Below are 13330 nucleotides of genomic sequence, written 5' to 3'. Positions count from 1 at the left end.
AAAACCAGCTGGAGGCTGGCTAGGGAGGAGGCTGGTTTAATTAGGACCGAGGTACTTGCATATGAACGCCTTTTTGAGTGCCAAATTCCTTACTCACTACTGTGTTATAACAACGTTTGCTTCCCCATGCCACCTTACACCTTTGGGCTTGGTTACTCAACTGTGGGATAACCAGGGACCTCTGCCAGTTCCCAGGAAAGAGTTATACCTGAAGAGCTTCTTGGCTAAGATGGAGGCAAGGACTGACTGGAGCCAGCAGAGAGCTCACAGGAGACAAGGATGACCAGGGATGAGGGTGACAGTGCTGAGTCACAGAGCCAGTAAAGGACTGGAAGTTTCTGACAGGGAAGGCAAGGAAGGTCCAAGACTATTTTGGCCTCATGACCAAGTGGGGGAGACTCAGCCATGGGATGGCACAGAAACTGTCCTCTTCTATAAGACAGCTCTTTGCTCCTGTGCCATCAACAGGACTACAAGTATCTGGGGAAGACACCAGACTACTTAGCAGCATCAAGGGTCAGGCTGGGGCTTCAAATCATCATTTCCAAAAATGGCTCCCCCGTCAGCTAAACACTTCTAGAAATGACTTCTTCCTATAAACCTACTGTCTCCCATCCAGTACTTGGCCTCTATAAACAGAGACTCTGCCAGCACCTAGTCCTTCTGGGTCCACTACCCGTACAAGCAGAATATCCAACCTAATGCCCTGTTACAACTTAAGGCCATTCCTTACTCTTGCTGGCACAGAGGAAAGAGTGAAGCAATCACCACTCCTTTCCATAAGCATGGCTGAACTGGGAAGGAAGCAGGGAGACAGGAAGGAGAATGGGACTGAGAAGAGGGACACAGTGGGCAGCCTGAGATAGTGCCCCAGGATTGCTGCCCGCTGGTATCCACACCCTTGAGTAATCCTCTCCCCTTGAGGGGGAGGGCTGGATTCAGTGACTGGCTTCTAACAAATAGAATATGGAAGACATAACAGATGTCATTTCTGAGAGATTAGTTATAAATGGTTGCAGCTTCCATCGTGGGTATTCATGCTCTCTCTTGAATCCTACCCACACTCCCCAAAATCAAGCCTTCAGCTGAGATGACTACCCCATGAGAGCCTTTAGCCAGAGCCACACAGCTAAGATGAACTCAGATTCCTGACCCTCAGAAACTAGAGATAATATTTTTTGTCTCCAGATGTAATTTTGTGGTGATTTTTTACACAGCAATAATTAATGCATGGGGCAGGGATTATCGTGTGGGGTTGTTTCCCTGATTTCTGAGTCCACCTGAGAAAAAAAGATCAGAATCTCCAAACAGTCTTGATCCTGGTAGACATCTGTGATCCTGGGCCCTAGGGGGCGGGTTGATTTCTTCCTTCCTCCCTCCTCCCTTCCTTCCTTTGTTGCTTCCTTCCTTTCTGGGGTCTCTAGGTTTCATTGCCACAGTCAGGTCAAGGGACATACATGTAACCCAAACGGTGCTCCTGTTCCTGTCACTGACTTCCACCTGTGCTTGGTAGTCACTATTCTGTATGGTCTCTCTTTGAACTGTGAGCTCCCTGAATGCAAAGACCAGGTCTTATTTTTCTTTGTTACCTGCCATGCCAGATAATTGGCGTTTACAGGAGGTGCTCAACAAATGTGAATGTGTGTGGTGTTAACTACATTTGTGCCTTACACTTTACACCAAGATTCATGCTATCCTAGTCTGCATCTAGGTAACTAAGCTTCTATCTCAACTATCCGGAATGCCTGGGTGGCTCAGTGGTTAAGCGTCTGCCTTCGGCTCAGGTCATGATCTCAGGGTCCTGGAATGGAGTCCTGTGCTGGGCTCCAAGGAGCCTGCTTCTCCCTTTGCTGCTCAGCCTCCTCTGTCTGCTCTGCCTGCCACTCCCCTTGATTGTGCTTTCTTTCTCTGACATAAATAAATACAATCTTTTTTTTAAAAAAAGATTGTATTTATTTATTTGACACAAAGAGAGAGATCACAAGCAGGCAGAGAGGCAGGCAGAGAAAGAGGAGGAAGCAAGCTTCTGGCTGAGCAGAGCCCAATGCAGGTCTTGATCCCTGGATCCTGAGATCATGACCTGAGCTGAAGGCGGAGGCTTAACCCACTGAGACACCCAGGCACCCCAAATAAATAAAAGCTTAAAAAAAAACACATACACACAAAAAAAACAAGAAACTATCTATTATCCCCAACCCCTGCCTTGAAAAAATTCAATTCCACTTTCCATAAGGAAACCACTAGCTTGTCTCCATTGTATCTACACCAGAAAAACCACCCACTCCCACCCTGTAGAAGGAGAAAAGCCTGAGTAAATACGGATAGATAACAAAAGGGCATTAGGAAATCTGCCATCTGCCCTTTCCAGCTAGCCTGGCATTTGCAAGACTTATCTCAGCACCAAGTATGAGCTGTGAAGCCAGTTTTCTGCAGGAAAAGTCACACATGGAAAAGCATTTGTAATAAAGTTTGAGCAAACGAAGGGAGGAAAATCTTAGGGAAGGATTGGAAGATGAAGGGGGAAAATCTGAGTCTGTCCAAATCTGAGACCATAAAAAGTGTTTGAAGCCATCAGCTGATATCTTGGAGGAGATCCCAGGATAAACAAAACCTGCCTGAGGAGTCTGGGTAGTGTAACATTCACCCTGATTTGACGAAGGCGCTGAAGTCCTTCCAGCTGATACAGATAAAGCCTTTGAAGATAGCCAACGTTCCAGACACACATTTCCCCCTGAGCAGGCAAGAGGGTGGGGGCTGCTGTCAGGCTGAGTAAACAGGATTTGCAGGTAGAGGGTACAAACAAGGTCTGCAGGTTGAGAACAAGAGCTAACTTTGAAATCAGGGGCTACAATGTCACCTTAAAATTAAAAGATGATTGAGTCCTTTGAATTCAGTGAATGGAACTCATTCAACTAGGTATTGTCTAAGTGCCAAACACAGCCCTAGGAGACAAAGATATTCCATTAAACACACCAGACATGAGACTTCCGCCTGGTGGGGAAGACAGACATTTATTTATACATGAGTAACAATGCAGTGTGATGTCCATTCTCATAGGAACACCATTCCAGTTCAGCAGGGCTAGGGTAAGCTTCCCAGGGGAAGGAACCCATGATGTGTAGATCTGAAGGAGGAGCTAGTCCAGAAAGAGCAGAAGGAACTCCAGACGCAAAGGCATTAGCCTGCGTTAAGGCTTAGAATAATCACCAGAGCACCAGCAGACTGCAATGGCTGAGAGAAGTTAGAAAGTCAGATGAAAGGCATTAGAATTCTTCATACTAAAAAAGGCAAGGCTAAAAGTGGAATGAAAGTTTTCAATTATAAGTTGTTTATACAGAGGGCAGTGACCTCCCCCACCAAGACTGACTGAGGGGGGTGGGAAAGGGGCTTCAGAGACCCGCTGGGGGAAATCCATTCAGATGGGTCAGCCCAGAGAGAAGGGCCTGAAGAGTGACAGCGCTGTCACCAGGGAGAGTTGGGTCATCAGGACGTCTCTCCTGTGTGGGGTTGGGTGGGATCACCTCATGGGATATGCTCAGTAAGAAGCAAGCAGTTGTTGGATTGACTCGTGAGCCAGTTAACCTGCAGGTATTCATTTCGGCAAGTGTGTGTGCAGGTTGGGACCAGATGTGATGAGTTTGGGATTTCAGGGGGAGTTCTGGGACAGCTGCCAGCGGCCTCCCATCTCCATCCCAACACAGTGCTCCTATTCCGAAATTAAAAAGAACATCACTTTTGGGGCGCCTGGGTGTCTCAATGGGTTAAAGCCTCCTCCTTCGGCTCAGGTCATGATCCTAGGGTCCCAGGATCAAGCCCCACATCCATGGAGGAACATCACTTTGAAGGATCACCGAATTTTCACCTTTCTCACAAATCTCAGTTCGACTCTGTTGATAACAAAGGAAAGGGATCTTGCCTACTCCCTCTCCTCCTCTTTATTTTTCCCTGCCTCCCGACACAGTTCCGAAGACTGAACGTAAAGCAGAGACAGCCAACCACACCGAACGGATGCACCTGCGAAAGCACCAGCAGCCCGGGCTGACACAATGGCTCAGGTGCACGCGAAGGAGCTGGGGCTCCTGTTCTCCGCCCCCCACCCCATCCTCCTCCCTCTAGGCAGGACCAGTGGGAATGGGGAGGAAGAATGGTGATCAGGACCCTCAAAAAAGAGCCATAGGGACCAATAAAAATATGGAAAAGTCCAGTCTCTTGGTAGTAAAAGAAACACAAAATAATGTAACATTTCAAAGCCTGTCAAACCAGCAAAAATCTTCAAATTGTATGATAATAAGTACCAGTGAAAGCAAAGGCAAATTTTCTTTATTGATGGTTACACATAAAACCTTAGTGACCAAATAGGAGAGACTAATGGCACTACCTTCTCACTCCTCTGTTTTGCCATACCAGTCCAAAGAAGGCTGTTTCTCTCTCCCCTGCTGGGGATGGATTAGCTACACCTTGGTGACTAGGTGGGCTTGCATTATTGGGGGGGAGGGGCAGGGGGACACGGGGGATGGTTTAGCCTGAAAGCCAGCAGATGTCCCGCAGGAGCCCAGCCTCATGTAGGGACAGATCAGATGCCCCAGACACGGGTGAGAAGCAGGGAATTCTCTTTCACTAACATTTATCTTTCTAACCAGAAAGAGGAGTGTGGGCATAATTACTACAGCTCCGCCACAGAACTTTTTACTTGAGGCAACCATGTTTAGCTAACTACAGAAAACAAAGCATTTCTCTAACTAGGTCCTGTTGACCAACACAGAGCTCTCTAATTTGTAACATTTTAAAGCAAAAACATAGCATTTGAACCTAAACATTGTTGTTATTTGTTCCTCTTCAAGGAGAGACCCTCACGAGGCAATATTCCTCATAACCTCTGCATTCTTTTCTCTCCTCCTGATCCCTAAAGAGAAATGATTACAAATGGAACTTTAAGAAATACCAGTGTATCTGAAGCGTTTGTTATTTTTCATCTTACAGCCTTAGACGCAGAGCGGGAGGGAGGTCCTAGGGACTTTGTACAAAATAGAGTAGTCAGTGTTGCTGGGAGGAACCACCTCAGATTTCAGCAAGAAGGTGAGCGAGTATAACTGAAGATTAAAGACTGGGTAATGCCAGCTGGTCATAGACCAGGATAGAACATAGGGTCTATTTTCCAACCAGCGCCTGCATCAGAAGCTGCAGTGAGCTTTGAGAACCCACCTGTCAGCCTCACCTCCTCACATCAGCCCTGTCCTGCGTGTTCTCTGCACATTCGCTGGGGCACAGTCACAGTCTTCTGTGACCTGCATGTGGGAAAGCGGATTTTCCTATGAAATGTATGAAAAACAAGACTAAATTCCCTTTCCAAGTTGAGTCACTTGAACTGCTTTCAAATGTGTTTTATTTTCTAAGCCTCCAATTAGTTTTTTATAGCCCTACTTTCTTACCTCTGTAGCTGTGGTGCCTTCTTGGCTAAACTGTTCATTGCACTGGCCTCCTCCCTGGTTTCCCTGCCCCCCATTCATCCCAGGCCCTGTGTCAGCCTGAAGTTCTCACCTAGCTTTGAATGCCACTGGCTGATGCTCCCTGAGTCCTGAATTATAAGAGTGGGACTTTCTCCAGTTGCTCCTCTGTCCGTCCTTAAATGTGCAGGACAAAAGGGAAGGGAAGGCAGGCAAGACTGGGGCATGCCAGAAGTGTGGTAGAGAGCAGAGGCTTTTTAAGAGCAATTTGGGCTCCTAATTCCAACTCTATCGGCTAGAGGACGTCACTCAAGAGAATTTTCAAATTGGTAAAAACATTTACCTAAGGATTAGGCATTATCCTGAGGCCTTTGGTAGCCATTTTAAAAGTTTAATGTGCCTGCTGTATACACTGTCCCCAGTAAAGGTTAATTCCTTGTCCTGTCCCTATAATGGGCAAAATAAGGCATGCTTGGTGGGCTAAATTACAGTATTCAAAAAGGCTGTGTGAATCTGGGTCAGATGATGCCATGTGGGCACGGAGGGGGTGTGAGCTGGCTAGTGGGGGCAGATAGGAGCCATTTTTAGGCATTAGACTCAGACCCTGAGTCTCCCCAGAGGTTATCTTTGGGATCAAACGCCAAACAAACAGTCCTGGATATTAGGGCTCAGGAACTTCCTACACTCAAGAAACTTCCATGTTGGGGCGCCTGGGTGGTTCAGTCGTTCAGCGTCTGCCTTCAGCTCAGGTCATGGTCCCAGTGTCCTGGGATCGAGCCCCACATCGGGCTGCTTGCTCCGCGGGAAGCCTGCTTCTCCCTCTCTCACTCCCCCGCTTGTGTTCCCTCTCTCGCTCTGCCTGTCTCTCTGACAAATAAATAAATAAAATCTTTAAAAAAAGAAAAAAAAAAAAAAAGAAACTTCCATGTTGTCTCTTTTTTCCCTTCTCAGTGTTTACTTCTTCCTAATATTTCATCTCTGTATGTCCCATCTCCACCAACTTGTTTATTGACTTTCTTGGCTTCTTCCTTTCCTGGATTCTCTGTGGTTTTTCTACTGTATCCTAAAGGATGTGTATGCTGGTTTCTTTGTGTGTTTATACATTAGCTCATTTAGAATGCTTCCCTTGCTTCGGGGTCTCCAGGCACACGAGCAAAACAAACTGTTAGAAGCAAAAGGACAGCTGTGGGTCTTCTTGGAGGGAAGGGCAGACTGAGCAGACGGGAGCACCTCGGGAAGTTCGGGTCACCGCTGAGTAGCTCCCAGCACCCCCACAGGGTCTGATCTCATGTCCTCAGACCGGCATGCCTGCCCTCAGGGAGTTTCCTTGTCTCCACGCCAGTGTCATCGAGTCACGGCCCTAGCACCCATGACACTGAACCACGTAGTGAAGAAGTTATTCGCTCTTCAGGAGCCGAGAGTAGCACAGTTACTCAATTCTTTTCTTCCAGGCCAGAAATAGTTCCCGGCTCAGGTTTAAGAGCGATTTGTATTCCTTGTATGCATTTCTATGATTACCAGTGACACTCATTTTCTCTTTAGCATAGTGACCAAAAAAGCATCACTTTACGTTATTTTAGTAAGGAGCGTACATATTAGGAAAAGAGAGTCAGGACTCCCAGCAGTGAAAGGCCCTACGTGAGCAACAGAGTCGTGGTCGGGGTCTCTAAACGCTTGGGGAATTGCTAGGGTGCCCTCCTGTACTAGGTCCGCAGGGAGCTCAAGCTGCTTTGGGGAGGAGAGGAGTAGGTGGACCTCGTGATAGAACACACGTGGGGCCCAGTGAGACAAGCCCTTCTCCTCGTCCTGAAGTCCTGCATGGGGGAGCCTCAAGACTTCCATCCACCAGATGTGTTAAGCCCAAACGCTTTCATTTCAGCCCTGGTCTACCAACCAAGAAAAACCAGCCCACTCTCGTGAAGTCCAAACAAGGAACATTCTTCAAACAAACCAGCTGTTTCTCTAACACATTCAGAGGACCCTCTAATCAAAGGGCTTAATTTTAAAAAAGAGCTCATTCAGAAAGAACTTATTGCTTTCCTGGGTGTGTAGATATGAAGCCAAAATGACAGCTAAATGACTCCTCAGGCGAACGCCACAGCCTTTCCTCTGACTCTAGAGGCCTCGCCCCCTCACTTCCGGTTTCCAGGCCTGTCCTGGGACTGCCTCCTCCGGTGGTTTCCTGGTAGACGATCTTCCTGGTGGGGAGTCTGATTTCCCCCACCCTCCTTCCTTGCTAACACCGGTGGTGGCCCTCTCCTCACTCATCGCAGTGTGGACTTGAATAATCCCAGTTACAAAATGCTGGCATAAGAAGCAATACCAGTTCTGATTCACTTAATGTAAATAAAGGCACTCTAAGATGGGTTTTCCTGAAGTGGGGGTGCCCGCGCGTGTGTGTGCATGTGTGTGTGTGTGTGTGTGTGTGTGCGCGTGCGCGTGCATGCGCGCACTAATATTCTCTGCCTCGCACTGCAAGGCTCAGGTCTGAAGGCAAGCGCCTACTTCCTGGTTTGCTTGACTGCTCCAAGTCCCTTGGCTGTGGAGGCCCTTACCTTGTGAGGCCTGTGGAGAAGAGGTGGTGTAGGGAGAGAGAAAGAGCATATGTTTGTGTGAAGTGAGTGTGAAATCCTGTCCCCTTGGAGTAAAAAGCCCGGACAGATCTCTACTTCCTTAATGGGATTAAAATGAGGCGTTTCAAAACAGGTGACATTTTATTTCTCTACCAGCTTGAGTCTCCAGTAAGGGCTCAGCGGGGCACAGTGGGATTTGAAAAGCAATCTGGGAGGTGGGCCACTTCAATTGCTCTCTTAAAGAGTTATGAAAGAAAGTTAAAGGTGGCTGTTTCTTGGTGGCTGCTTTGTGGGTTGTCTGATGTCCTTTCTGCGTTTTGTGTATTTTCTAAAATTGTTACAGTGGTAAGTTTTATGTCTGTTGTCAGACAAATAATAAAGGTTATTGAATGAGATATCTTAAGCTCAATGATTTGTAACTTGGGCGAGTTAGTTTGAGAATTAAATTGCCCTTCCGGTTTCCTGATGGTCCACAGTCCTGGAGTCAGGCCCCGGGCAGCATGAGTCATCCCTCCTCTGTTTTGTGCCACCTGTTGGGTGGCTCCTGTGGCAATGGGACAAAGGTGAAAGTGATGGGGTAGGCCCCTCTGTAGCTGTTCCAACCGACCTGCTCCTGGTGGTCAGTTAGGATGGCAGCCAGAGTGAGCAGATCTTTTGAGCACCTAAAAATGAACCAATCTGCTCAAGTTGAGGCTAGGCTTCACGTGGGGGGAAAAATCGATTTTAAAGTTTAAGTGGTGACTGGGAGAGTAGTAACTACTTCAATATGTGAGGCTGTTCAAGCAGCCTGGGGAGAAGCCCAGAGGGCAAGGAACAGAGGCCTCCAACCAAGAGCCTTGTGAGTGAGTCATTTTGGAAGTGGAGTCTTTGGCCCCAGACAAGCCTTCAGATGACTATATAGCCCAAGCCAGCTGCTTGACTATCATCCCATGAGAGGCCCTGAGCCAGACCCACCCAGTTAAGCCACTCCTAGAGTCCTGACCCCACAGAGTGTGTGAAGTAATAAATGTTTATTGCTTTATGCTGCTAAAATTGGGGGTAATTTATCATACAGCAATAGAGAAAAATTCACTCTTCTTAACATTTTATAAGCACTCCTACCCTCTCCTGCCCTTCCTCTGATAACTTACTTTATAGTTTGCACTCTTGTGGGCAATGACTGACACATTTTTTTTCAGTTCTGATATTTTTGCTATGTTTATTTATTTAATAGTTTTATTAAGATGTAATTTACATACCATAAAATGGGCCAACGTGCTAAAAAATTGTAAAGTTACATAAAAGTTCCCATTTTAACCACTTTAAAGGCATGTTGTGCCAACGGCACCACTGTCCAGTTTCAGAATGTTCTCGTCGCTCAAATGGAAACTCCCCACTGACACATCTTAAAGGATAAAGCAACTTTCTGTTCCTCAGATCTGGGACAATCATGTAATAACAAAGAAAAACAATCAAGTCAATAAAATTTTTCTTCAAAGTGAATTTGGAGTGAAACAACATTAATATGAATCTATTCACATTCTTACACAGAATAAAGAAACCTAACAAGATACATTCTACTAGGGATAAAATAAAATCTCAAATGATAATTTTACAACAACTAATTTTTACAAGTCCCTTTAAATTCACAGAGTGTAGAACACCCATGTTGTACTTGGCCACCACTGGACTAGAACCAGGGGAGCCCTGGGGGCAGAGCAGAGAGGGCAGACAGGTGTCCTATAGTGATGGCCTCTAGTCTTTTGGTATTAAAAGACACTGAGATTAGAAGGATCCAGAGAAACATCTGGGCTCAGTTAGTTCATGGTATCTGCCACAGGTGTAGGGGTGCCAGGTGATGGCATTTTGACCAGCTGTTTGCCAACCCAGGAATGGGGGACAGGTTGGTAATATGTGTCTTTAGTTCTAGCACCATTTCCTCCCAATCATCTTGTTTTACTACTCTGCATATTAGTAGAGACCAGAAAATATTGCTACTGAATTGGAGGACAACTACACAAGGACCTATCACACATTATTGGCTGGTTTTAGTTTCTAGTGTCCTACAAAAAATAGAACGGAGGGTTATTGCCAAAAGAGTATCTTTGGCAGGCGTGTTTCTCCTTTTTTCCCCTGGAGAGGACATTATGGCTTCACTATGGAGTGTCTGTGACCATCCAGATATGCATACTCTGCTCCTACCCTGGGAGGGCAGCTTGAAACAGAAAAGCAACAGTTGGAGGATGTGTTTAGCTCGCTGCACTTGCATGGTGTGCAACTTTTTCATTTGTTCAACTGTCCATTTATTCATTTAAAAAAAAAAGTACCGACTGATTCCTTTGTAACAGGCACTGGTCCAGGCATTGGTGACAAGCAGTGAAAAAAACAGTGGAGCTCATGGGAAAAAGAGTATAGATTTTGCACATAGGTCTCAGAGTCTGACATTCTTGAGAGCTAATCTGGATTGATCTGCATTAGTAGGACATCAGTGGGACTAAGAAAGGGCTGGCAGGTCCAACAGCACATCCTCTTTCCCCCACCCCAGAACCTCAATACAAATAGTAAAAGTGTAAATAAGGGAAACATGGATGTAGCCTCCTTTGCTTTCCTGAGGCCCATTATCTCAGATGCTGGCCATTTCCTTTCAAACTTCCCATTTCCAACATCCCAAGACAAAGTTACTATTTCCCGGGGTTTCTCCTCATTGCTAAGGAATAGCATGCAACTTGTAATACATTATGAGACAAAGCCACAACCATGACAATAAACTCTAGGCAACTTATAAAAGTCTTCCCCAAACAGATGACACAGACCTGAGCATCACCCGCCCAGCCCCTTTGTGTCCACCATGAGCATGTCTGCAGAGCCAGACTTGATTACCTTCTCTGGGCAGGGCTCTAGCTTCAGCATTAGAGGCCAGAGAAAGGCAGGGCACAACAGTCTTCCAAAAACCAGCGGTGCTCAGAGTGCAGAGGCAAAGCAGCCTTCCCAGGCACAGGATGACTGAGTCAAAAGGAGGTTGGGAAAAGAAACACAGGGGAGAGGGGGTAGCAGGAAGTCTAGACAAAATGAGCAATGGCTGGGGGAAAAAAAAACTGGGGATAAAAACACATTTCTTTATTGTAATAACCAAAACCAAAAAGCAGGCTTATTGCCATGCTGACCGTAAGTATGAAATGGGCCTTATGCTCCATGATGAGATGAGTGACAGGGTGAGTGAGTGAGGGGTGAACCAAGGAGGGTTATTCACATGGAATGCCTGAACATGATCTCTCACAGACAGGAGATTCCCTGGCCAACAGAACCATTAAAAACTGTCTGCTCCCTACATTTGTTACAAGGAACATGAGGCACTCCAATAAAACCCAGCTATTGGCAGAGGGAGATCTAACATCTGACTTGCAAGGCAAAAAGAGCCAGCTGTTCCAGCCTCCAGGACTCAATAAGAACTTCCTATTTCAAGTCAAGTTCCCAGCTGTCCCACGGCTCAGGAACAAGAGGTTGAACTTGGCCACCCTCTCCCCCAGACACATACCCTGGCCAACAACAGGAGTGTTCCAGGTTTTATCAGCTTCTTAAATGCACTGGGGGTTGCAATGAGATAACTTAGCATGATTGAGGACCAAGAGAAAGCCAGGGGAACCCAAGTTGGGACAGAAAATGAGATGAGAGATACAGGAGTAAAGGCCTGAAGTCCAACCTGTAACAGAAAGGTGGTGTGACACCCCGGGGCTGAAGAAGTCTTACGCCCAGGGGCCCCAGGCCCCAGTGTCCTTGGGGTCACAGCGTGGGTCCTGTGCTGGGAAGTGCACAGGCACTGAGTGTTTGTGGTAGAACTGCAGGCGGGAAAGGAGCTGCTTGACAATATGGGGATGGTCTCTTGACAGGTCATGTCTTTCTTCCGGGTCCTGGTCAATATCAAAGAGCCAGACGGTCTTGGTCGGTGGGTCCGATGAGGGTATCACAGAAGCATTGTTTTGAGATGGTGGAGGAAACCAGCAACCACAGCCTGGCAAAGAAATGCAAGGGCTTACTGGGGGAAGAAGCATCCTAGGCAGGTTCAAACTTCAAGTAAGAAGACTATGGAAGAAGGCTGAGTGGGGACGCGGGCAGGAACATGTAAAAAAGACGCGGCCCTTGACACAGTATCTACATCTGTCTCAGACACTGACTTCCAGTGCTGTAACTAGACCTGGTTCATGGCTTCACAACCAGGGGCTTCCAGGCCACGAAAGCGCATGCGTATGTGCATGTGGGGGAGGGGGGAGGGTAATTTCCGGTTGTCACATTGACTTAGGGGAGGTGCTACTGGCGTACCATGCCAATGGGCCAGAGAAGCTAAGATACCTTGCAATACATGGTACGCTACCAGACAAAGAAGAATTGTCTGGCCACAAATGCCAAGAATGTCATCATTATAAACAATGCTTAAAGGCATCACGGTCTTAACCATCACACCCCACGTTTTAAAAGTATGTAAAAAACGTCACTTTAAGGGGATGTGCTCAGGGGAAGCAACCACCTCCCTCAGCTATGCAATTGGTTGAGGATGTGACTTTCAGAGTTTCTCCTTGCTAGCTAGATGTGCTGTCCTTGACAACCACATGTCTCTGAAATCCTTATTTTCCATGACACATTAGAGCGGCTTCCTTTCACCCCCCACCTGCAGTTAATTTTCAGTCTTCTTTTGTCAGGACAGTAGATCAAACCATTCTTCCCCATTCAGCAGACCCAGAGGTACGTGCTGCAAAAGGTAGTCGTCACTTTGGTAAAGCTTTCCTCGCTGTTCTTGGGGGGAAATGCTGAGCATTCTACCTGGGTAGCCGGTGAGAAGTTTCCAATTCCTGTGTCTAATTGCAGCATGGAGAGAAGTGTTGAAGGCAAAATATTCTGGGCCAGAAGAATCATCCTTTGGTGGAGCCAGGCTCATCCCAGGACCTGGAAGAAACAGTGCGGAAGCATTAGATCACTGTTACAGAAATGCATCGTTATAAATCAACATTTAATATCCTCCTTGTAGAATGGTAGATTTTATTCAATGCCTGAGTGTAAATGCGCATCCCACCACAGAAATGAATCTTCTATTAAATATAAACAGAAAGCTATAGTTCATTAAACCTCAGTCATAAACCACCACAAATATAAAAGGAATCCCAATGAGATTAGAACACTAATTCATCCTTAAAATCACTATGTTCTGCCAACGTACAGCTGGCTTTATGTGGAATAGTGTTCTGTTACAGCAGTGCAGGTTGTTTTCTGTGTGCCTTTTTTCCTTTCGCTGTTAAATGATCGAATTAGATGAACACATTTTCTATATATATTTATCCCTAT

General features: G+C 46.5%; 1 protein-coding gene across 1 annotated transcript in view; it reads right to left on the bottom strand.

Annotated features, from left to right (window-relative positions):
* Nucleotides 1-10305: 10305 nt before the first annotated feature.
* Nucleotides 10306-13330, bottom strand: part of ARSB (arylsulfatase B) — a 167840-nt gene continuing 164815 nt past the window's right edge. The window contains exons 7-8 of the mRNA XM_032335888.1: nt 12812-12934; nt 10306-12005 (exon numbers count right to left, since the gene is read on the bottom strand). Of these exons, the coding sequence (XP_032191779.1) occupies nt 11740-12005; nt 12812-12934 (389 nt within the window). The 3' untranslated portion in view covers nt 10306-11739. The remainder of the gene's footprint in view (nt 12006-12811; nt 12935-13330) is intronic.

Source organism: Mustela erminea, chromosome 3 (genome assembly GCF_009829155.1).
Source record: "Mustela erminea isolate mMusErm1 chromosome 3, mMusErm1.Pri, whole genome shotgun sequence".
In the NCBI taxonomy this organism is placed as follows: Eukaryota; Metazoa; Chordata; class Mammalia; order Carnivora; family Mustelidae; genus Mustela; species Mustela erminea.
Note: the sequence above shows the minus strand (reverse complement) of the source record. Positions and strands in the feature narration are given on the sequence as shown.